The 26,508-nt window shown below is 38.1% G+C and overlaps 1 protein-coding gene and 1 pseudogene across 1 annotated transcript; both read left to right on the top strand.

Moving 5' to 3' along the window:
- Positions 1-5,955: 5,955 nt before the first annotated feature.
- LOC104103722 (ethylene-responsive transcription factor 5-like) lies at positions 5,956-14,423 on the top strand (annotated as a pseudogene).
- A 529-nt stretch (positions 14,424-14,952) lies between these two features.
- Positions 14,953-25,214, top strand: LOC104106219 (dolichyl-diphosphooligosaccharide--protein glycosyltransferase 48 kDa subunit-like). The gene is made up of 13 exons (XM_070196849.1): positions 14,953-15,344; positions 16,833-16,969; positions 17,254-17,379; positions 20,180-20,233; positions 20,327-20,440; positions 20,928-20,983; positions 21,065-21,106; positions 21,593-21,668; positions 21,826-21,897; positions 21,998-22,123; positions 22,203-22,307; positions 23,495-23,578; positions 24,717-25,214. The coding sequence occupies exons 1-13, from the start codon at positions 15,080-15,082 to the stop codon at positions 24,762-24,764; spliced, it is 1,305 nt and encodes a 434-aa protein (XP_070052950.1). The 5' UTR covers positions 14,953-15,079; the 3' UTR covers positions 24,765-25,214.
- The last annotated feature ends 1,294 nt before the right edge of the window (positions 25,215-26,508 follow it).

Raw genomic sequence — 26,508 nt, 5'->3', positions numbered from 1 at the left:
TTGTAGTTGATCTTTTGTTGTTGAATATGGTAGATCTTGAGGTCATTCTTGGTATGGATTGGTTGTCCTGGTATCAAGCTATCTTGGACTATCATGCCAATACTGTGACTTTAGCTATGTCAGGGTTGCCTAGATTATAGTGGAGAGGGACTCACAGCCACTCCACTAGCAAGGTTGGTTTCATATTTGAAGTCTCGACATATGGTCCAGAAGGGGTGTTTGGCGTATTTTGCTTATATCCATGATTCTAGTGCAAAGGTTCCTTTTATGGATTCGCTACCAGTTGTGAGTGAGTTTCCTGAGGTGTTTCCTATAGATTTGTCGGGTATGCCACCCGACAGGGATATCAAATTTTCCATTGATTTGGTTCCGGGCACTCCGCCTATTTTTATTCTGTTGTATCGTATGGATCCAACTAAGTTGAAAGAATTAAAGGATCAGTTGCAATATTTTCTTGACAAGAGATTTATTATACCGAGTATTTCACCTTAGAGTGCGTCGGTGTTGTTTTCCAAGAGAAAGGTCGGATCAATAAGGATGTGCAAAGATTATCGGCAGTTGAACAAGGTCACCATCAAGAACAAGTATTTGTTGCCTAGGATTGATGATTTATTTGACTAGCTTCAGGGTGCCAAGGTGTTTTCTAAGATTAACTTAAGATTAGTCTACCGTCAGGTGAAGATTAGGGCATCGGATATCCCTAAGACAGCTTTTAGGACTCGATATGGTCATTACGAGTTCTTGGTGATGTTATTTGGCTTGACTAATGCTCCAACTGCCTTCACGGATTTAATGAACCGAGTGTTCAAGCCGTATTTGGATTCGTTCATGATTGTCTTCGTTGATGTTATTTTGGTTTACTCTCGTAGTCGAGAGGAGCATGTGTAGCACCTATGGATTGTACTTCAGACTTTGAAGGATCGTCAATTATATGGAAAGTTTTTGAAGTGTGAGTTCTGGTTACACTCGATTGCCTTTTTGGGTCATGTTGTGTCTTTTGAGGTTATCAAGGTGGATCCTAAGAAGATTGAGGCAGTTCAGAACTCGCCTAGACCTATACAGAGATTCAGAGCTTCTTGGATTTGGCGGGTTACTATTAACGATTCGTAGAGGGGTCTTCATTTATCTCAGCCCCATTGGCCAAGTTGACCCAAAATGGTGCTCTTTTCAGATGGTCCGACGAGCGTGAGGCGAGATTTCAGAAGCTCAAGACTTACTTGACTACAGCCCCGGTGTTGGTGTTGCCCACAGGTTCAGAATCTTACACTGTGTATTATGATGCATCACGTATTAGACTTGGCACGGTATTTATGCAGGATGGTAGGGTGATTGCCTATGCGTCTCGTTAGTTGAAGGTTCATGAGAAGAATTACCCTATGCATGATTTGGATATGGCAGCCATTGTTCACGTGCTCAAAATTTGGAGGCACTATCTCTACGACATCCCATGTGAGGTCTATACTGACCATCAGAGTCTCCAACTTCTATTCAAGGTGAAGGATCTTAATTTACAGCAACGGAGATGGTTAGAGTTACTGAAATATTATGATATCACCATATTATATCATTCGGGAAAGGCCAATGTAGTGGCCGATGCATTGAGTATGAAGGCAGAGACCATGTGCAGTTTGGCATTTTTACCGGCAGTGGAGAGGCTATTAGCTATGGATGTTTAGGCTTTGGCCAATCGGTTCATAAGGTTGGATGTTTCAGAGCCTAGTTGGGTTCTTGCTTGTGTTGTGGCACAGTCATTATTGTTGGAGCGTATCAAGGCTCACCAGTTTGATGATCCTCGCTTGTTGGTGTTAAAAGACACGGTGCAATGGGGTGCTGCCAAGGAGGTTGCGATTGGAGATGATGGTGTTATGCGGCTTCAGGGCTGGATTTGTGTTTCGAATATTGATGGGTTGAGAGAGTTAATGCTTGAGGAGGCTCACAATTCACGGTATTCCATTCACCCAGGTGTCACGAAAATATATCGTGACTTGAATCAGCACTATTGTTGGTCATGTCTCTCGGTGTTTGTATTGTCAAAAGGTGAAGTATGAATATCAGAAACTGGGTGGGTCGACTCAGATATTGGAGATACCGAAGTAGAAGTAGGAGCGCATCACTATGGATTTTGTGGTAGGCTTAACACAAACCTTGAGGAAATATGATGTTGTTTGGGTTATTATGGACCGGTTGACTAAGTCCGCACACTTCATTTCGATGATGACATCCTATTCTTCAGAGCGGTTAGCTCAGATTTACATCCGGGAGATTATCCGTCTGTACGGTGCGCCCATTTCCATCAATTTAGACCGGGGCACATAGTTCACATCACACTTTTGGAGAGCCGTGCAGCATGAGTTGGGCACGCAGGTCGAGCTGAGTACTACATTTCATCCTCAGACGGACGGATAGTCTGAGCATACTATTTATATTTTGGAGGACATGTTGCGAGCATGCTCAATGGATTTCTTGGATCAGTAGGACCAGTTCCTACCTTTAGTAGAGTTCTCCTACAACAATAGCTATTAGTCGAGCATTCAGATGGCTCTATACGAGGCCTTATATGGGAGGCAATGTTGATATCCGGTTGGTTTGTTGTGAGGCTAGATTGTTGGGCACGGACTTGGTTCGTGATTCTTTGGAGAAGGTAAAGATGATTCAGGAGCGGCTTCGTACAGCTCAGTCCGGGCAAAAGAGTTATACGGACCAGAAGGTTTGAGATGTGGCTTACATGGAAGGTGAGAAGATTCTTCTCTGAGTGTCGCCTATGAAAGGCGTGATGCGGTTTGGGAATAAGGGTAAGTTGAGCCCGAGGTTTATCGGCCAGTTAGAGATTTTGGATAGAGTTTGGGAGGTTTCCGGTATTTCACATTTCCATGCTTCGGAAGTACCATGAGGATAGGTCACATGTTTTAGACTTCAGCACAGTGCAATTTGATGAAAATTTGGCCTGTGAGGAGGAGCCGGTGGCTACTCTAGACCGACAGGTTCAAAAGTTGAGATCTAAGAGTTTTCCTTCTGTCAAAGTGCATTCGAGAGGTCAGCTGATTGAGGAGGCTATGTGGGAGTCCTAGTCCGATATGAGGAGTAGCTACCCACATCTTTTTACCAAACCAAGTACACTTATATGTATGTTCAAGGATGAACGTTTCTTTTATAAGTGGAGAATGTGATAACCCAACATGTCATTTTGAGTACTAGCTCCCTTATATCTGTTTTGAGACCTCCCGTAGCTTTATTTGATAATTTATCAATTGTGTGCGTGGTCTGTGTCATTTTCTATAAAGTTCATATGTGAAAATTTAAAAAACAAAAGTGATTTTTGTCTTTAAACACAACTAGAGTTGACCACGGTCAACGTTTATGGTAAACGACCTCGGATCGGTATTTTACCGATTTTGGTTGGTTTTACGCATGTTTGGTTGGGATTCCGGGTGACTCGAGGTTGTTTCGGCAAATTATGTGAAAAACAGGGAAATTGAGTTGTGAACTTGAAAATATGATTTTTAATGATTGATTCTTGAATTTTGATGTTATTTTGATGATTTGAGGTAGCGAGCGAGTTAGATGTTATTTTGGTGTTTTTAGCTTACGATCATGTTCGTGTTGGGATGTTTTGGTGAGGCCCGGGGGGGCTCAGGTGAGTTTCAAGGTGGTTTTTGGCCATTTTTGCACAAATTGCAGCAACTGACCTTCAAATGCTTGTGCCGGAATGAACGGGAGACGTCCTCTTCAAGAGCACCGTAAATATAAGGTCCCTCTCTTATAAAACCCTCATAGTTAAAGGATAAAAATCGGAAGAATGAATGCCCGGAATAAAAGTTATCGGATGTAAGAAATTCCCGAACTTTATCAAATGGAAAAAACATTTTTGCAAGCAAGAGATGTCTTTTATTTCTTAAATTTCCAAGCTCAATAGAAGTTTCGGCATAGTTACACAAAAAAAATTACATTAATTGGTTTTGTCGGCGGAGTCTGAAGGAAGAGAAGTCTTTGCTGCATCTTTTGAAGATGAAGGATGTTCTGCATCCAGTTCAGTACCTTCATCCTTGTCCTTATCTTCTTCTTTAGCTTTATCTTCAGTTCCTGAGGAATCAGAACATGTGCTCGAGGAGCTTGAAGTAGTGGCCCAAGCAGGAATGTTATCGAGGGAGGTTATCTCCAATTCAAGAGCCTCAACAATGCAGCCATCTATGTTTGAAATGCCTTTTTTGGCCTCCTTCAAGGTTTTTCTCCTCATGTGATAAATCACATAAGTTTTCTCAGAGAGAAAAAAGTTTTCTTGATCTTGGATTTTGGCTCGAAGCTTTTAATTTTGGATTACAACTGTTCATTTTCAGCCATCACGATGCCATAGGTCCGACAAATGTCAGTATTTGTCCTCGCGTGTTCGCGGTTCTGCTCCATGACCTTTTTGAGCCTTTCCTCCATCCTAGCTCTTTTCTCCTCGGCAGCAGCAACCTCCTTTGTGTTGGAATGTAAGCTTGCTTCCAAGTTACTGATTTGTTCCATGGAAGCATACTCACATTTGGCTGTCGCAGTTACAGCATCCTGTAACGCAGCCTACTTGACCTTCAATTCCTTGAGTTCTGTATGCTACTAAGTGGCTTCTTGGCTGTGAACCATCTTTTCTTGCTCAGATTGCTCCAACCGGGCTTCAAGTTTGCCTATCTGAGTATGTTTTGCCTCTAAAGACGGGAGACGCTTAACGAGTTGATCTCGTTCAACAACAATTCGATCTCATTCCGCAGCAAGTACTTCTTTGGCTTGGATCATCTTTTGCAAGCCTTCGGAGGCAAGGAGGTTAGCATGAAAAGTCAAAGAATAAAGTTTTTAAGAATAATGTTTAGCAAGGGGAAAAAAAGAAGAAGAGTAAGACGATACCTGAGCAGCAAAGTGTATGCTGATATTGATCAGACATTCCGCAGAAAGAGCCTCCATCTTTTACCGGTCTTTGTTTGAATCCAAAGGCTTCAAGTAGTTGGCAACTCCCACCGGCTTGGAGAGTAAGTGGCACTCATTCGAAACCGAAAGAATGACACTGCATTTACCATCGGGGTTTTGGATAGGTGCCAGGAAAGTGTTCTCAATGTTCCCATGATCGGGTGACCAAGGGAACGAACACCTTCCATTTGTTCAGGTGGGTCCGGTGGTGAGGCAGGAGCTGATGATACTGCAGCTGGTGATGAAGTAGGAGAAGGAGGAATATCAGAGGTAGAACTCCCCTGACCGGAAGCAACAATTGGAGCTCAAAAATGGGACTCTGCATTTTCAACCATTTCCATTTCTGTAAAGATCCCTCGAATGACCAGTGGTTGAGTGTCCAGTTAAGTAGGGGAAGTTTTTCTTTATCTTTGAAGAGAAACCGCTTCTTCATCATCCTCGATTTCTTCTTCATCAAGGACCAATCTGACCGGTCCTACCGGGGTTTCTTCTGTGGAAGGCTTCTCCTGAATCTCAGCCTTAGAGGTACGTCTTCTTTTTTATTTTTTCTCTTTAGGCTGGGGACTTAGAGAAGATGGGCCTTCACCGAAAGCAAGAGCGGCATCATGAGCCCTCTTTCGATCAATGGCTGATCGAATCCGTCGATGAGCAACCATTGGGTCATTAGAAACCTCAACAACATGGCATAAAGAAGATCCCTTCGGAAGGCCTGTGTATTATGAAAGGGAGTTAGCAAATTTGTACTAGGTTATGTTGGGGATTAAAAAGGAAAAAGAGAAATTTACGTACCATTGTTCTTGGCCTTCCAGTTGAATTTGGGTGAAATTTCTTTCCACTTACGAGAGTCTGTGTGAAAGTATCTAAAATCTTTTGTACCCATTAGGTCAGGTTCTGAACCGATAGTGGAACCCAACGGGTAGCTGAAATAAGAGAAATAAAAGTTAGTAAAGGAGGAATTTTCTTTAACAAAGTAGGAAAAGAATATTTGAAAAACTTACAAGTAAAGTTCCAGGATTCATGGATAGGAGGTGTTTTCGCCGGAAGAATGTCCCCGATAGCAATGACAACGAACTTTTCCATCCAACCACGATCATTATCATGATCAACACTGGTGATGATGGCATGATGACCTCATTTACTAAGTTTGATCATGCTTCCTCGAAAAATCTTTGCGGAGTAGAGGTTGATCATATGAGCAAGAGTGTGGGTTTCACTAGCCCGGGAACACAGTACCTTAAGGCAAAATATTGTCTGCCAAATTAATGGACCTACCAGAGCCAAACAAATTTGGTAGTTATGGCAAAACTCTAAAATAATGGGATCAATTTTTCGGCGATACTTAAAGTAAAAGGGTACGTAAAAATGTACATGAACTCTAGTTTGCTGAAGATGACCCTTTCCACTTTATTTGGGGCTAAAACTTTAATATTTTTCCAATCACAATCTTCTTTAACAACAGGGATACTAGCAGGACATATGGAAGGACATTTGCTGACGGGCCAATTTCTATCATTTTTAGGATTGATAGGTTCCTTTTGTACTTGAAGATCCGTTCAGAATTTAGTTGAGAGGGGATGATTGTGTTGGTAGTAGGAGGACCGGCATTGGCTTTCTTGGTTTTGTTCTTCTTAAAAGGGACACATCGATGTAAATGCTTGCGTTTCCAGGGAAAGAGGTAGTAGAAGACATGATGATGGAAAAACTTGAGTATGAGGATTTTACTGAGAAAGAGAGGTTTGTAAAAAAGCTTTAAGAAAATTCGAGGAAGAAGAGTTTGAAAGAGTGAAAGGTAAAAATAATGAGAAGTGGAGAAGTTTATAGACAGCAGAATTCATGGTCATCATTACCTAGAAAACTAGCAAAATTATTTTCCGAATCACGGGATAACATGTGTTCAACTCATTAAATGGAAGGAGACGTGCGTCACTTTCAAGTGTCAGAAACCGTTGAGGAAGTTTGCCGCCAAGAAAAAAGGTCTTATCTACTTCCCGGTAATATAAATTTTAGTCACTGAAAAATAGGAAAACTATCTGTATGGGGTAAAATTGATGAACGGCAGGTGGATGCCCGACGAGTTGACACGTAGAAGTAAAGACAAGTAAGATATGAGTCAGCAGGTAGTTGGCACCGGTTACAAACATGTGACCAGTACTGAGTAAGTTTTGAAGGCATTGGAACCAGGGACGAAGATCTGAAAGGAAGATATCGGTTGAAAAAGACAGCATTCAATGAGCAACCATTATAAAGAATCTTTGCATTTATACTCAACCGTTATGCAGCTTTCAAGAGGGTTTTATTCATAATAGCTTGATTTGGGGATCTTGTCTCCCTGAATTGAACTATAAATAGAAGAATTTGTGTTCATTGTTGAACACGAAAACATTTGTACACAAAAAGGCTAAATTTGCTCTTGTTCTGTTAACAACTTTCTTTCTTTTTGTTCTATATACTATTCTTATTCTTACTCCCGGAGAAGCTCATCTCGCAGTCAGGCTTGTATTTTCTTCAAGTTTATTTAATCAATTTATTTCTGCTCTTAGTTATTTTATATTCTTGGATTGAATTAATTCACGTGTCTATAAACTACGTTATAAATTCAACTGTACTATTTTACTTATATGATGATTTTAGAAACAAATGAAATTGATTTTTTTTGCTAAGTAGTTAATTCAAAGACTTAATTTATTTACTCTCAACATTAAAAAAATATTTTTTTTGCATAGGGCTTTCATGCTTTTATAATAGTATAGAACATAAAGATAATTTTTGAACTCCTTTCATACTCTAACAATATTTTCTCTTCATCAAATTTTTGTGTAATACTTGAAAACTACATTCAATAATTAGAATAACTATTTTATTAAATGCAAATCTCTCACTTTTAATAGCAACAATATCTAGAAACTTCACCTTAGAATTATATAAGTTCCTTATAAGAAGAATGAATGTTATACATGTTTCATATGGAAACTACAGTCAACAAATATAAGGAACGGAAAACGTGATACTCTTATTTCTCTCAAATAATATCTATTTTAAAGTTTTAAATATTAGAACGTCCTATATAATTCAAATACGAAAAAATTTAATAATTAAAATTTAGTTGATTTCAAAAATTTACATATTAAAAGAATAATTAAATTATGATTTTATCTAATGTTAAGTCTAATTTTAAAGGGTAAAACAAAACGAATGACATTTCACTAAGAGGCTTTATACTTTTAATAAAGTATATAGATATAGATATAATGATTTGAAATAATATTTGTAAATTAGTGTTAGTTTTGAAATTTGGTCCATTATTTTAACTTACTGAGATGGACAAATTTGAAATTCAAGAAAGGGTCAAAATTACCCCTATTATTTGGTAAAATAAAATTACCTTTCATTCTTCACCTATTAGTCCAAACTGCCTCTACTGTTATTTTTGTTGCTAAACATATCCCTTGATTTAGCGGCAGCAGATGTGGGCCATAATTTTAATGTGTTGACAGCATTTTATTGGGCCATGTGGCTCTTGATTTTAGTTCATACATATAAGTATAATATACCGTCCTGTTTATTTTATAACTCGGTTGGATTAGGCCACAAGATGTTTCCTTTCTATACCCCAGAAGGCTCCTATGAAACCTCTGAGCCTCAAATTTCTGACCTTTATAACAGTAATCTCACACTTTCTTTTCCACTCAACTCAATATTCTTCAACATTGAATTTTTCAAGAATTTGAATATATATAGCTGGAATTAGATTCTCCAACTCTCTTTCATCGCCTCGTTAGAAGATCAAAAGTGGCTTCACCACAAGAGAAATTGCACACTTAATTTTATTATGTAGCATCTTCTTGATGATAATATTTTCAAGGAACATTATTGTCTCGTAACTACCCTTTATTCTCAAAGCTCCTCCTCTTCTAAATCTCCGGACCACACTTTCTCCTTTGAACCAACTCTCAACTATGTCGACATAGGACAAAGTTCCAATCTTGAAATCTCAAGCTTCTTTAACAATTCAAAAGGCAGAGTTTAAAACAAAACTAAATGTGTTAGCTGCTCGTAGCAGTTCGAATTCCCCGAAGCAAAGGAGTGTAACGACCCGACCGTTCGTTTTGAGTATTTTGGCCTCGATCCCCTATTTATTTCCTCATCTATGTTGTATTATGGTTATATGATTTGCCGGGGGTATTTGATTTTGGTTTCAGGTGAGTTTCAGAATGGAATAGGACACATAGTTCCTAAGTTGGAGGTTTAAGTTATAAGAATTGACCGTAGTTTGACTTTTATATAGACGACTCTGGAATGGAGTTTTGATGGTTCCAATAACTCCGTATGATGATTTTAGACTTAGGAGCGTGTCCGAATGTGGATTTGGAGGCTCGTAGGCCGTTTCGACGTGAATTGGCGAAAGTTAGAAAATTGGAAGATTGAAAAGTTTGACCGGGAGTTGACTTTATTGATATCGGGGTCGGATTCCGATTACGAAAGTTGGAATAGGTCCATAATTTCATTTTTATGAATTGGGTGCAAAATTTGAAGTCAATCGGAGTTGTTTTGGTATGAATCGGCATTAGTTTCAGAATTTGGAAGTTCATAGGCTTGAATTTGGGTTGTGATTCGTAGAATCGATATTGTTTGATGTGATTTTTGGCCTCAAGTAGGTCCGTTATGTATTTTGGAACTTGTTGATATATTCGGACGGGGTTCCGGGGGCCCCGGGTATGAAATGGATTGAATCCAGATCAATTTTTGGATTTGTACTATTGCTGAAGTTTCCAACCATCTGGTGTCATCGCACCTGCAGAGGGATTGGCCGCAGGTGCGAACTCGCAAAAGCGAGTAGTAGACCGCAGAAGCGTAGCTGGCTTTACCCAGCTAGGATTGCATGTGCGAGCTGGTTTCCGTATCTGCGAATCAGCAGGTGCGGAGAAGTGATCGCAGATGCGGAAGGGGGCAAGCTTGGTCGGTCATCGCAGAAGCGGAGAGTTTTCCGCAGGAGCGCACTCGCAGATGCGAGATTTTATCTGCAGAAGCAAAATCCCCTGAGCTTAGTGGAATCCGTACCTGTGATGGTTTTTCTGCACATGCGATGAAAGGCTCGCAGAAGTGCTTTCGCTATGCAGAAATGGGAAATTTTGAGGGTTTGTTTCATAATCCACTTTTGGACTTAGAGAGCTCGGTGTGAGGCGAATTTTCGGGAGATTATTGGGATAAAAAATTTTAACTTGATTTTGGTTAAATTACACGAATATATTATTGTTTTCATCATTAAATTAGTGTTTTGGAGTTAAAAATTTGGGAAAAGTTTGTGGAACTTCTTAGGCTAAAATTTAGGGATTTGAAAGGCGATTTGAGGTAGGATTTGAGAAATTCTTGTATGGTTGGACTCGTTATCGAATGGGTGTTCGAATTTTATAATTTTGATTGGGTTCCGACACGCGGTCCCGGGTTGAATTTTTGAGTTGATTTTTTATTTCTTCGTAAAGATCGTAATTTTATTGTTTGAATTAGTTTCTATAGTTTATATTTATAGTATGGAGTTATTTTGGCTAGATGCAAGTTGTTAGGAGTTGGATAATCGAGGGAAAGGCCTACTAGTGGATTGGGTTAGTGTGATTTGAGCTAAGTGTCTTGTCTAACTTTGTGTGGGAGAGTTACCCCTTAGGATCGGTGTTGTTTGTGATAATTGTGATATGTGAAAGCGGTGTACACAAGGTGACGAGTGTGTACATGGGCTAAATATGAAAATTTCCGGTTTTAGCTATGTAGATTCCTTTCATGCCTTAATTGAGTTACCTTAACATATTATAATAATTATTTCTAGTCTATTTTCACATGTCTACTTGTCTTATCTCTTACTTGCTAATTGCTCTACATGTTTAGTTGAAGTTCTTGTTTCCTTTATTTTGTATTTATTATTTAACTGGTGAACTCTTTACTTGAAGTTGTTATTCTTAGAATATCTTGTTGTTGAAATTGGTATTGAGTTATAAAGGCCGTGATTTACATCGAGACAAAATATTAAGTTGTGAAATGCTATTCTTGTTGAGCTATTCACTACCGGTTATTGTTGTTGAGACTCTTGTGTACATTGTGGTTGGGCTCTTTATTGTGAAAACACTATTATTGTTGGTTTATGTGGAAAGTTGTGATATTGGGAACTTGAAGCGCGATTTGTGATACGTTGTGATATTGATACTAAGGCTGTCTAACGGGACAGGATGTCATGTCCCGTCCCGCGTTTTATCCTGTCCCGTCCCGTCCCACTTAATTCTAAACGGGATGGGCCCATATTAAACGGGATACGAGATGGGACGAGATGGCCATTTCGTCCCGTTTGTCCCGTCCCGTTTCGTCCCGTTTTGTCCCGTCCAGCCTGTCCCGCCTGTCCCGTCCTATCCCATCTCATCCCGTCTCGTCCCGCCTGTCTCGCGTCCTTTTTTTTTGAATTCTAGTCGTTGGGCAACGGCTCCAATTGCTTACTAACTTTTAGAAAAATTTTATTATGCTACAAAATAATTTTCTGGTATATATTATCCTACTGTTATACAAATATTATGGTATATTTGTGGAATTTCTGTTATATTTGGTAAGTATAAAACTAATCCAACTAATGCACCAGCCATTAATGAAATGATTGCAAAATTTAAAAAGTATTTTTTTTTATATTCCCCAAGTTTATTTAATTGCTACTATACTTAGCTCATCTTTAAAATTAAGAGGTGCAAAGGGACTTGTTTGTAAAATTTATGAGAATTTAGCAATTCAAGAAAATGAACAACCATATCTCGAACACTGCCAAGCTAAATGTTTGATAAATATAAATCTATGGAAACAACAGGTGGTGAAACTGCTCCTTCTACTTCTAAGACTAGAGTAGAAGTTCTATGGGAAGATATGGATGATATAACAGGTTTTGATTCCTCTATTGATGATGAACTTGATTCGTATCTTAATCAAGGATTGGAAAGTATTAAAGACGAAGAATGCAACGAACAACTTTTGGCATGATGGAGGGAGCGTGGCAAGACTTTTCCAACACTTTCAATAATGGCCCGAGATATCCTTGCTATTCAATCATCATCAGTAGCATCGGAGAGTGCTTTTAGCGCGGCAAGATTTCAAATCGGAGATCATAGACATTCATTAGCGGAGGACAGCCTAGAGATTTCCGTATTATTCAGAGATTGGATTAATTCAGAAAGAAAAAATCTTGGTTTTGAAAAATTAACCACTAGGGAAGAAGAAGAATACAATGAGATACTTAGCACTGGGAGCGATGACGGCATGGAACTCATGGAACATCAATCAACATTGCCAATTTCAGAACAATGTCCGAGAGAAATTATAGATAAGTTATAACGAAGTTATATAGGAGCTTACAAATATTAGTATGATAATTTGTAATTGCCTACTAAGAGGCTTAGTTTAAACAGAACCCTTCCTAGAAGGTGGCTGCGTATATTAGGTGCTCTTCAAAAGAATTATATTTGTATGTGAGATTTGAAAGTTCTATTAATAAAATAAAAGGCTCTAAGCGTTGAATTTTTTTTATGAATTGTCTTACACTCTTACTTGGTTACTTAATGGCTTAAAATTATATTATATAAATTATAACTTTATTATAAATTTATAATTACTAGAATATTTCATTACAAGTTTTTTGTTTTAATATTTTATAATTATTTACTTAGTGTCCTAATTTTCGTTTAATTTTTAAGTTTATTAAATAAGTCAAAAAATTAGTTGTTACAAACTTTAAAAACTTAGTAATTGTCAAAAGAATAGCCGTTGCCAAACTCAATGCTTAAATAATTTTTTTTTAAAACGGCACTTAAGGCCCGTGAACCCGTCCCGTCCCGTCCCATTTCGTTTATTAGCGGGACGGGATGGGCCTACCGTTTCGTCCCATTTGTCCCGTCCCGTTTTGTCCCATTCCGCCACCGTCCCAACTAAATATCGTCCCGTCCCGTTGGACAGCTATGATTGATATGCATGCGGTAGTATAAGGTTTTGGGGTTAAACACATGCGGTGAGATAAGGTGGACTTGATACGCGTGGCTAGTAGGAGAACTACTAGAAGCCACGCAGTGTGATAAGGTGGGCTAAAATGCGGGATGCTATTTTGGAAAAATTAAAATTAAATGCAAGGCTCCCGCGGTGATATAAGGAAATATTGTGATTTATTCGTGTGATTTGAGACTATGAAGCGGTACCTCGATAGTGACTATTGTTGATACTTCCCTATTGCTGCACTTGTCTTTGGTTGTTTTGTTTCCTTAACATATCATTCATTGTTTTCCTCCGTGTTGAATTATTTGCTTTAGTTACATGTAGTTAACCTTGTCATGTAATTGTTGTTTCAATTTCATGTTTATCATTCTACACTGCTATATACTCGTACAGTTTTCTTTATTTAAATCCAGTAAGGCCTTGACCTGACTTCGTCACTACTCTATCGAGGTTAGACTTGACACTTACTGGGTACCGTTGTGGTGTCCTCATGCTACGCTTCTGCACATCTTTTGTGCAGATCCAGGTACCTCCTACCAGTCCAGGCAGTGAGTTGAGCTCGTACGCGGAGACTTCAAGGTACACCTGCCAGCGTCCGCAGGCCTCAGAGTCCCCTTCCACCTGGATTATTTTATTTTCTTATTCGTATTTAAACACTAATGTATAGAGATATTCAGTATCACTTCGTAGAGGTTGTGACTTGTATTTCACCGGTTTTTGGGCTATTGTGTGTGTGTATATATATATATATATATATATATATATATATATATATATATATATATATTGAGTCGTGGAGTTTTTCTTTATATTAGTTGTTGAATTTTGAGACTTTAATTATTATTTCAGTTATTTCTGCATGTTTGTTAGGTTTACCTAGTTTTAAAGATTAGGTGCCGTCATGATATTTTACGGAGGAAAATTGGGGTCGTGACGAGGAGCTTCAAAGAATGCAAGCCTTCTCTTAACATTGTGATACCCCTGAAACAACAAGTTGTTCAGAAAGTGAAAGTTGCTAGCAAGAAGAAGCATTAGAGAGGAGTTAGGCAACGGCCCGGGGACAAGTTTCCTGCAGAGATTCATGATCCGAATCGAAAGGGACTCGAATTTGGCTAGGAACCTTTGACACTACCATAGAGGCAGCTAAGGCATATGACATTGCAGCGTTTAAGCTTAGAACCAACAAATCTATAGTGAATTTCTCCCTTGAATTTGCAAACTTTAAGCTAGAAGATAAAGATATTCCACAAACAGCGACTTCGAACTTGGGTAGGAAAAGAGTTAGAGAAACAGAGAATGAGGAGCAAGTAACAATCAAGAAAGAAATAAAGGAGAAGAAGAAAAAGTTCCAACGACGACGACGACAACACCATTAACACCATCAAGTTGGTCGGCTATTTGGGACAGTGGAGATGGGAAAGACATTTTTTAGGTGCTATCACTATCATCACTATCTCCACATGTGGCCTATTCTCGACTTGTGATGATATAATCAAAAGGATAACAGTATATATACATATGTACTTGACTTTAAAGAAAGTGTCTCAGATGATTTCAAGAATTAGAATTAGGATTCAATGAAGATGTGTACAAGAGGAGTGTCTTTGGGTCTTGATTTTTTTTTTTTTAAAAAAAAAAAAATTCATCGATTAAGTATTTTTAACTGGGGTTATAAAATAAATGGGGCGGATGAGCAAAAAGTGACAGGTATATTATACTCATATGTATAGATTAAAATAAGGAGCCACGTGGCTAATAAAATACTGTGATAAATTTATGGCCCACATATGCTGCCGTTAAATCGAAGAATACTTTAAACAATAGAAATAAAGTTATTTTTGGACCAATAACGGAGGATAACTTTACATTATTTATCATTTACTAATAGGGATAATTTTGATCCTTTTTCTTTTAAATTTTAAAAACTAATTTGAGGAGTATTTTAAGTAAAATAATAATTGTCACTCACTCACACTCAAAAAATATTTTCGAATAGTTTTTAGTTTTTCTAAAAACATTTTGATTTGATTTCGAAAATGATTCTTAATCCAATCGAATCACCCACGAAAGCTTAGGTTCTTTTTGACATAAAGATCTCGTCGGAACCCTAGGAAGCCAGAAGCACGTGTTGAAGATGTCACGATCACTAGTCTTAGTGTCACTCCTCACTGTCGCCATTCTCAGCGATGCCTTCTCTACGGAAAACCCTACGGATCGGCGAGTCCTCGTCTTGCTTGACGATTTCGCCATCAAATCTTCACACTCTCTCTACTTCAACTCCCTTCAATCCCGAGGTTTTGATCTCGATTTCAAGCTCGCGGATGATCCAAAGATCGCCTTACAAAGATACGGCCAGTATTTATACGACGCCTTGATTCTCTTCTCCCCTTCAACTGATCGTAAGTTTTCTCTGTCCCTGCTTTTCTACATTGCTCTCAACATCTCGTATTTGACGCGAAGTAATTGCCAGATATGTATGTTAAGTATATGGATAAGTGCGAGATTTAAAATTTGAACAAAATGAGAGCGAATAGAGTGAAATAGATATAGAAAATCCATATGCCCAACAATTGAGGTGTATTTGATTCTCATTTCCACTACCATTGATGGATAGTGTGTGTGTCTATCTTGTTCTCAACATCTCGAATTTGATGCCAAATAATTATCATGATATTTGTGCTAGTATAAACTATAAAGATAAGTGTGAGATCTAGAGAACCTCTGGTTTTAGATAATGAACAATTGCGTTAAAAGACAAGTTATTTAGTATTGTAATATGATGGGTTCGAATGGAGCAGAATAGATGTAGAGGATGAATAGAGGTAAGTCGGTGCACTAAGCTCCCTCTATATGCGGAGTCTGGAGAAAAGTTGGTTCACATTGATTTTATTATATGAAGCATTTCCTTGTATTTCTGCATGAGGTTGTTTCCACGTCATGAACCCATGGACTCCTGGTCACATGGAGGCAACTCTTACGGTCTTCTATATTTTATGAACATATAGGATTAAATATATATGAAAGTTAGAGAACCTCTAATTTCCACATTGCTATGAAGTATTTGATGCAAAAAATATTATCATGATATGCATGTCTGTGTTGGGATAAGTGTGGGATTTAGAGAACTTGTGTTCTTATAGAACCAATAATTAATGTTAAAGGAATCTTTTTTTAGTATTAGGATTTAAGCGGAGGTGAATAAAGTTGAATGGATACTGAGGATTCGTGTTGATGAAATTATATATAGTAGAATTAATATAGAACATTTCATTAGACAATATTTAGAGAGCATCTAGTTTTCTCCAGAATGTACCTTAAAATAAAATTGTTAAGTATTGCAAATAAATGGTCCTAGGAGTGTCATTAAAAGCTATCTTTTCGTGCTTAAAGTGACAAAGCAAGGAGTTATAGTGTCACTGGTGAGTTCATGGGTTTCAGTCAAAGACGCACAAAGTGTTTCAAAAGAAAAGCGGAGGTTCTTCTTTGAATCTCAATGGAGTTGGATTACTTGATTATTGCATTGTTGTTTATTGGATGCTAAAATTAGTTATTCCAATTGCGATTTGATCATCATAGTAGTGCACTTCACTTCTCTCTTTTCGCTTCAAGCCCCATGAACTAAGGGACCTTCTCGCTTTTTTGCGCTTTTTTGCTTTGAGAACACTGGTCTCAGATAGAATAGAATGGATTTTCAAGATTCATGTGGCGGGTCCCAATTAGTTTGAAATTTAGATGTAGTTGATGGGTGATTCTGATTGATTTACATTTTCGAACACAAATGATTACAGTGTTTGTTGTTCGGGAATGCGTTAACTGCTTCGTGGGTGTTTAAGTCATGTCTGAGAGGAACTAAATGCGCTCTTTTGAACTTAAAACATTTTCTTTAGGATTTGGGGGATCAGTTGATGCAGCTGATATTCTGGATTTTGTTGATTCTGGTCATGATTTGATTATTGCTGCGGATGCGTCTGTCTCTGATCTAATTCGAGAGATTGCAACTGACTGTGGAGTTGATTTTGATGAGGTAGCATATTCATAATATGTGCATGTTGCTTGCCTTTTGCTTATCTTGTTTATATGAGCTTGATGTGATTCAGAATTGGTGATTAATATCCGGATCTAGGAGCCTTCTACAACTAAGATATCAATAGAAATCCGATTTTGTTTAGTGTAACTGAGGCTAAGCGTAGTCACTTTCCTTATTTTTCTTAATTGCGTTGTTATGAGTTTATTTTACTCCTCTGAAGTTGAGAAATTAGCAATATTTTTTGCTTATTTTGTTATTCTTTGATATATGATTGATAATAGGATCCAACTACCGTGGTTATTGATCATACAAGCTATGCAGTTTCTGATACAGAAGGGGACCATACATTAATTGCCGGTGATGATTTCATTCAATCTGAAGTCATCTTGGGCAGTGAAAAGATTAAGGTACCACACAGTAATTAATCATGATAATTTGATAATAATTGTAGTAATATTTGAATTTTCTCTTTCATTTGTGTTGATGTTTCTTGCCTTGATAAAACATAGTCAGGTAGTTTTTGGTGCAACATGGCAGTGGAAAATGTGATAAGCGCCTGATGCCATGTACACGTTCACCTTTTCACTGACTTATATCAATAAACCTTACCTTGTCCAAAATAATAATAATAAAACTTAGTCAGATACCGGTATGAACCATTCAAAATTTTCTCACTTTTAAGAATAGTACTTAAGATGGCAGCATTTGAATGCTTGTATCAAGAACCTAAGTACCTAACAAGAAGTTGTTCAGGCTAGCCAAGGCTAGAGAGAGGAAGACACGTGACCTGGACCATATGAAGTGCATTAAAGACAAGGTACAATATTAATGGAAGAAGCACATATTAGACAAAGATGGCAGACATACTTCCATAAACTCTTGAATGAAGAGGTGGACAAGATGATTGTGCTAGGTGATTTGGAGCACTCCGAGAGTCGACGTGATTTTTGGTATTATATGCGTATTAAGGTTAAGGAGATTGACGGGACTATGCCTAAGATGAGCAGGGAAGAGCGATAGGGCCAGGTGAGATTCCGAAAGAATTTTGGAAGAGCGTGGCAGGGCAAGTTTGGAGTGGCTGACTGGGTTGTTTAATGTCATTTTTAGGACGGCAAAAATGCCCGAACAATGGAGGTGAAGTAGTGATGTTGTACAAGAACAATGGTGATATTCAAGATTGTAACAATTAGGGGTATCAAGTTGCTAATCCACACTATGAAAGTTTGGAAAAGGTGGTGGAGATGCGAATGAGGAGTGTGTTTATTTTCGAGAACCAGCTCGGATTCATGTCGGGGTGATCGACCACGGAATCCATCCATCTTGTGAGGAGATTGGTAGATCAGTATAGGGATAGGAAGAGGGACTTGTATATGGTATTCATTGACCTAGAAAAAGCTTACGACAAGGCCCCGAGGGAGGTTTTATGGAGATGTTTGAAGGCCAAAGGTGTACCTATAGCGTACATTAGGGCGATGAAAGACATGTATGATGGAACTAAGATCGTGGTTAGGACAATGGGAGGAGAACCGGGTCAGTTCCCAGTCGTGATTGGGTTACACCTGGGATTAGTTCTTAGCCCGTTTTTATTTGCTTTGGCGATGGATGTATTGATGCAACACATTCAAGGAGAGGTGCCATGGTGCATGTTATTTGCAGATGACATAGTACTAATTGACAAGTCACGAGGCGGAAATAATACTAGGCGGAGTTAACACTAGGCTGGAGGTTTGGAGACATAGAGGAGATTGGTAGAGTAGTATAGGGATATGAAAAGGGACTTGTATATGGTGTTCATTAACCTAGAAAAAGCTTACGACAAGGTCCCGATGGACGTTTTATGGAAATGTTTGAAGGCCAAAGGTGTACCTATAGCGTACATTAGGGCGATGAAGGACATCTATGATGGAGCTAAGATCGTGGTTAGGACAATGGGAGGAGAATCGGGTCAGTTCCCAATTGTGATTGGGTTACACCTGGGATCAACTCTTAGCTCGTTTTTATTTGTTTTGTTATGTAGATGGATGTATTGATGCAACACACTCAAGGAGAGGTGCCATTGTGCTTGTTTTTTGCAGATGACATAATACCAATTGACAAGTCACGAGGCGGAGTTAATACTAGGCTGGAGGTTTGGAGACAGACCCTGGATTCTAAAGGTTTCAGGTTGAGCAGGACTAAGACAAGATATGTGGAGTGCAAGTTCAGTGACGTTACGCAGGAGGCTGGCGTGGAAGTGAGGCTGGATTCACAAGCCATTCTTAAAAGAGAAAGTTTCAAGTACCTTGGGTCAGTAATCCAAGGCAATGGTGAGTTCGATGCTGATGTCCCATATCGTATTGGAGCGGAGTGGATGAAATTGAGGCTGACATCCGGTGTCTTATGTGATAAGAACGTGCTACCAAGACTTAAAAGGTAAGTTCTACAAAATGGTAGTTAGGCCGACTATGTTGTATGGGACGGAGTGTTAGCCAGTTAAGAACTCTCATGTCCAGAAGATGAATGTAGCGGAGATGAAGATACTGAGATGGATGTGGGAATACCAGGAGAGATATGGTCATGAATGACGATATTCGGGACAAGGTAGGCGTGGCCTCCACGGGGGACAAGATGACTGAGATGGTTCGGGCATGTGACATGCAGATGCCCGAATGCCCCACTGAGGAGGTGTGATAGGGTCAATGGTGGGTCTGAGGAGAGGTAGAGATATGCCGAAAAAAGTATTGGGGAGAGGTGATTAGTTAGGACATGGCGCATTTTCAGCTTATCGAGAACATGACCATTGATAGGAGGGTGTGGAGGTTGTGAATTAGGGTAAAAGGACAGTAGACAGTTGAGTGTCTTTCCTTTCATTTAAGTAGTAGTAGTGTTATCCTCGTATTTCAATATTCTTAGATTTCTATTACTACATGGTTGCTTTTGTTCTAGTTTTTTTATTATCAGACCCCACTTGTGGGATTACACTGGGTATGTTGTTATTAAGAATACTGCTTAACATTGCGTTATTATATTTTTCTATATTTCTAACATCACATATGTGTAATTCTTTTGCAGTTCTTTAGGCATTTATGATGGTACACTGCTAATTATTTGTGCTAAAAGTTCTTATGCTCTGCAAAAAAAACAAAATACTAATCGTTCTCATCCCATTCGCATTTTTCTTTTCCGGCGCAAGTTTCTAACTTTTTCTTGTCACTGCTAAATCCCCAGGCACCTGTTCTGTTTAAGGGAATCGGTCATTCTGTAAATCCGACCAATAGCTTGGTAAGTTCTTGATTTCTTGCTGAACAAAATATGAGATGATAAATTTGATATGATTACTTGGTGTGAAAAGTGGTGCATTTATCATGTTTTCAGGTGCTGAAGGTCCTCTCAGCTTCTCCTTCAGCATATTCAGCTAATCCTAAATCGAAATTATCAACTCCACCAATGCTTACTGGATCTGCGATCGGTCTTGTTACAGTTGTTCAGGTGTTTCATCCTATTGGTTGCTTACTGTCAAATAAATCTTGTTCTCTGAAATCTCTCCGTTTGGTTAACTTTGATTTCTTCCTTCTTGCTGTTGTGATAGCTTGTGACATTGGCTCCTGAAAGTTTGTTCTGTTGATGCTGTGTAGTTTGTAATAAGTGATGAATACTTACAGAAAGTAAAAGCAAATAGAAGCACACTTTAGCTAAAATTAGACGGGTGGTGTAAGATGTAGGCATTATGCAATTGTCATTGCTAGATAATTTGTGTGATATTCGGTTTTTGGTTGGTGTATGATAGATTACAATGAAAATTTCATATTGGGAGCACCAATTTCTGATGCCCGTTGGATCATAATGCTGTATTCAACCCCCCCCCCCCCCCCCCCCCAAAAAAAAAGAACAACCCCTTTTCCTGAACAAGTACATAATGTTTTTATGTAGCACATACAAAACATAGAAATATTGATAATACTGTTTCCAATTGCAGGCAAGAAATAATGCCCGAATTATGATATCTGGCTCCTTAAGCATGTTTAGCAACCGGTTAGTAATTATTGAGACATCAGGCGGAGTAACTCTATTTTGAACTCGATCTAATTTGAAAACCTTTGATTTTCTATTCAGATTCTTCAGTTCTGGGGTGCAAAAAGCTGGTGGCTCAATTAAGTAAGAATGTAGATACATCCATTGATTTTGTTTGTTTAACATGATAATGATCTAAGCTTAGTGACTAGTACACTTAGATTGTTAAATTAGATGATATATGCGTATATAGATATAGTCTAATATACGTTGGAAGCTTTCTGGATTGGCTTGATATGTTTATATGCCTTTGATTTTTTTATTTGTAAGCCTCAGTACTGATTTGACTTGTCCAAACTTAATGTTGTAGTTAGTGATGGACTGCACAGGACTCGATTTAATCAAGAAAGCATAATTACTCTGAAAGATAAAGGCTGTTTCTGATATGCAGCAGCGCCGTATTATCTTTTTTCCCTCCTTGTTTCCTTGCTTCTAACTAAATTCTATGCGAGCAAGGCTGAAAAATAACATATTTCATGCGGTCATCTTCTATGTAAGGTACATGCTAAAAATCACCACTCTTTATGCTTGCTGACTTAATCTACCACAAATTTTACCTTGCGATAACAGCTATGAGAAATCAGGGAATGAGCAGTTTTTGACCGAAATTAGCAAGTGGGTGTTCCATGAAAGAGGTCATCTCAAGGTGCAGTTTCAAAGCTAATTTATTAATCAGCTTCCCCGTTTCTCTTTCTAAATTTTAACCCGGGCATTACGATTTTCATGGAAATAAAGGAGGGAAATGCCCTCTGGCACTATCTAAGCATTCACATTTGCTATTCTCAATATGTGAACTATTCTAGGCTGTGAACGTGAGGCATCGCAGAGTCGGGGAGACAGATGAAACGTCCATATACAGAATCAATGACGAATTGGTAATTCTGTACTTTATGTTTGTGATCATTTATCATTGTCATAAAATGTAGAGCAAAAATGGTCTTTGGATACATACTGAAAAAGGCAATTTGATTGAAGGAATATTCTGTTGAGATCTATGGATGGTCTGGAAAAAGTTGGGAACCCTATGTGGCTGATGATGTGCAAGTTCAGTTTTACATGATGAGCCCCTACATATTGAAAACCATGTCAACTGATAAGAAGGTACTCTTAAGAGCTCCACAGATTACTAGGTAGGAGTTGTTCTCACCTAGATTAGTAGTTCTAATGTCACTTCCTACAGGGTGTCTATTATACAACTTTCAAGGTTCCAGATGTTTATGGAGTATTCCAGTTCAAGGTTGAGTATGACAGACTAGGATACACGAGCTTGGGCCTTTCAAAGCAGGTATCTCCTTACAAATCCAAAGGCACTTTATCTTGTTTATATATTTTTGGAATAAATTAGTCATCATACTGAAAATTCTTGTTATAGACAAGAGTATTATACTGGGCTGTTGTTGTTTGTTGTACTGAAAATTCTTGTTATATGCTCGAAGAGGTAGTATTCTTTATGTGTCTTGCAGATATTGGAATTAAAATTTCTGATATGAGAGGAGACTTTAAGATATTGGTAATGTCCAATCCTACTCTCGATTTGAGAAGTACGGTTGTAGCAATAATAAACCCAACACAGGTTGGGGTCGATTTCATGAGGAGTGTGGTATGTGCTAGATTATCCAAATGTGTGTGAACTTGATGATTCTTAAAATAATCTCCAAACAAATGGTTGATTTTGCAATTACTTCTAAAAATTACTACTAGACAGAATTAAAACTAGTCTAGTGGACAAAAAATGCCTCGTCCCGCAATCCGTGGCAATGGATGGTGATCCGTGCCAACGAATTGTACGGTCCTGGCTCAGAAGTAGATTCACCTTTGTGCCATCTATCACGGATAAACCGTCGCGAAATCCAGAAAGCTCCAGTTCTTCAGCTCTTTGACCCCTCGGTAATCGTGACAGCAGATAGCAATCCGTTGCAATGGTTGGGCCGGAAACCTTCCTGCTTCAGTTTTTCCTCTCAAAACTGATCACTTCCTGCCAAAGTTTGATGTTCTTCAATCTTTAAGCTCTCACACAGCGACAAAACCTTAAAATACTTCTTTCAAAGACATAGTAGCCGTTTAATTCCAATAAGTGGGGCATAAAACTCATAAAAAACAGAGAGGAAGCTGGCCAAAATGCCAACTTGTCATGACCTTTCTTTCCTGCATAATCCGGGTGTAAGAATTACTAATGATCTCTTAGGTTTACAAACTCGAATGTAACTGTACACTTTTCTGGACTAAATTCTTGTCTTCATGATTTTTGAAACAGTTTGCTGATTTATATGAAAGTTTTTGTATAGCTGTACTTTGGTCTTCTCTTTTCATCAGTTCTTGAAATTGTCAGCTCGAAATAGTGAACAGATCTCCGTATTTTTTGAACTATGAAGACTGGATTGACAGCCTATTCATCTTTTAAATTTAATGTCACTTGATAAAAAGAGATGCATTTGCATGAGAAATTGTAATGATATAACTTTTGACTTGCAGATTCCTGTTCGGCCCTTCAGACACAACGAATATGAGAGATTTATAACAGCTGCTTTTCCCTATTACGGAGCATCCTTCTCTATGGTACATTATTTTTCTTCTCTTTGTTATGTATTATGGAATCCCAGCCAACCCACATCTTGTTCTTAGAAAAAGGATTGGAATCCCTTTTTCCCCTTTAGAGAACAAGAAGTCACCCCTGTTTCTTCTTTCTCAAAAACAAAAAGGAAAAAAAGAATAAGAAGTCACCCTTTATGTTGCCTTGTCTTGGTAAAGAACTATGTTGCACGTTAATCTAGTATATAGCAGAAAAAACATGCATTTGGTGAATTAAGCATTTAGTGACGCTCAATTGAATATTTTAGCAAATATGTTCAGTATGATCTCCTTTCCCTTCTTTCAAAACCCTGCTGAAGCATCATATGGGGATGTGCATTATATTCACGTAGAGGAACATTAGTCGGGCCACCAACAGGGTTCGGATGCATGAAGTGACCATGAATTGCAAGCAGTTGATAGACTGAAGTGAAATAACGTCCCAGCTGTGGTGTTGTTAACCCCCTTTTCTTCTTATTTGATATTACTTTTCTTTTACTTTATTTTACTTTCTTTGGATTGGAAGCCCATTTCAGTTATTGCCATTACGTAAGTTTTATCCTACATGATGCCCAACCATCCTAATTGGTGTGTAGATGGAGAATGGGCTGAACCGGAATGGGAGGGGTAAACAGGGGGTGTAAAGGGGAATAGGCTGCAGTCTGTGGTCTGCGGTAAAAGGTAAGGGTAAAATGCAAATGGCACGACTTCTTGTCGTAGGAGTGTTATTGGGGGAATTTTGGGGAAAGTGGTAGCTTGCGAATTACTTCATGGAAGTGTTATCTGACCTAAGAAAAAAATATCCTAATCTTCCTTGTCACAGAAAACCCTAATCTGATAATCTAAATTCTGAACTACCTGTTGCTTTTTTCCGTTGTGTTGTGTAAAATTTACTTTTAAGTGTTGGACATGGAACAGGGGACTTACATGAAGCAACCACAGAATATACATGACAAGCTTTCCCCCTCTATTACTTTGCTGACTTTGCTCGGATTGATTTTATTACATTCCTCACTCAAACAATAATGTGTTGTGGCCATCTTTCTATAGTTATACCATTTAAATTGTTTTTGTCTTGCTCGCACATGAATATTTTTGTGATCATTCCCATTTCTTTGTATTGTAGATGGCTGGTTTCTTTATTTTCTCCTTGGTATATCTCTACCACAAGTAAGACGGAAGGAATGGAGACTCTGTCAAGGAATGTAGTGCAGGTTTTGCATCTGAAGGTTTAAGTTAGAAATACAGGATATAGCGTGTTTAACCAATAGTGTTCTACGAAACAAGTATATTCTGGTAATTTGGCTTTGCTTCGTGGCAAAATCAAGTGAAGGGTTTAAGACTTGCGTACTATGTTCTAATATGCTGTTCAAGATCTGATTGGCTAATTATTTTTTCCTTTTCTTGGTTTTAGTCGAGATGATGAGTTGCCACCTTGTTACAGCGAAATGTTAGTCTTTTCCAATACACTTTTTTCTAGGCCCACTATCAGGAGTAAGTTTGAGGTGTTCAAAGATATTATTTTTCTAATTTGGGCTGAAATTGCGTTGTTAGTGTGGACAGAAGTGGCTTTGTAAGAAATTTTGCCCCTGCATAATAGTGAATTATTGGTGTTATTACTCAATAGTTACCTTGTCTTTTTGGAAATCTATCTCGCTTTGAAGATAGTGAGTGGAACAGAAATCCATGTGCAACACTCCTTTTTTCCCAACAGAAATCCATGTGCAACTCCTTTTTTCCTTTCTTTCCTGGCAGTGGAACGCATACAACGGTTGTACAACGGTTTCAACCAGAAAAAGAAAGAACCAAAGCAATCTCGGAGACAATAAGCTAAAAAGAGGAGTCCAAACGAAAGCTGGAAAATATATGTACGGAATAGGCTTAAATATGCCATCAGACTTTAACAAATGGTCTATCTATGCCATCCGTTAAAAGTTGGGTATATTCATGCCACTAATATTACACTATTGGCTCATATGCCATTATCCACTAACATAATTCTATTGCTACTAGATTTTGCCACATGGCATTATCTAAACCCTTCATCACTTACTAACCCCCTCCCCTCGCACCCCCTCTTTACAAGTGGCATATATGAGCCATTTCATTAAGTTCAGGTGGCATATTTGAGTCTTTTCTCTATTGTATTACATAATTTTCTGGGGTAACAAATTTTGTTTGTCATTCGAATTATATTCCTATATCAAAACCTCCATTATGTTTTAATTTTATGCAATAAACTTATATTTTTATGTAACAAGTGCAAGGACAAGTTTGCCCCTTGTACTACTACCTCCGTTCCAGTTTATGTGAACCTATTTTCTTTTTGGTCCGTTCAAAAAAGAATGACTCCTTTCTAAATTTGGAAACAATTTTGCTTAAACTTACAATTCTACCCTTAGTGAGAAGCTTTTATAACCACACAAATACTCTGGACCCCTTTTTGAATTGTTTAGGACCACAAATTTCAAAAGTCTTCATTTTTTCTTAAATTCTGTGCCCAGTCAAACAGGTTTACATAAATTGGAACGGAGGGAGTACAACATTAAAATTTTACGTGGAATTTTTATTTATTTAATTTAATTGGACTGTGAATCTAATCCTATTTTACATTCATTCAAAAATATCTCGTACATTAGCTCTTAAAAAGATTTAAAAAACACATAAAATTTATTTAAGAAAAAAAAGACACGAGCTTAATATAGAGTACATTAATGAGGTGTATTTGGGTACGGAAAGTACATTTGAGTGTGTGAATTAAGAGTATGTAATGTGTTATCATGGAGGAATTTGGAGTGATACAGTGCTTGGGACATGGTGATGGCATGGGAAAAGGACAAAATTTATTTAGGAAAAAAAAAAGGGTTTAAAAGAGAGTACACTAATGGGGTTTAAAAGAGAGTACATTAATGAGGTGT

This window comes from Nicotiana tomentosiformis, chromosome 3 (assembly GCF_000390325.3).
Source record: "Nicotiana tomentosiformis chromosome 3, ASM39032v3, whole genome shotgun sequence".
In the NCBI taxonomy this organism is placed as follows: Eukaryota; Viridiplantae; Streptophyta; class Magnoliopsida; order Solanales; family Solanaceae; genus Nicotiana; species Nicotiana tomentosiformis.
The sequence above is the reverse complement of the archived record's forward strand: the minus strand, read 5'-3'. Positions and strand labels throughout refer to the sequence as shown.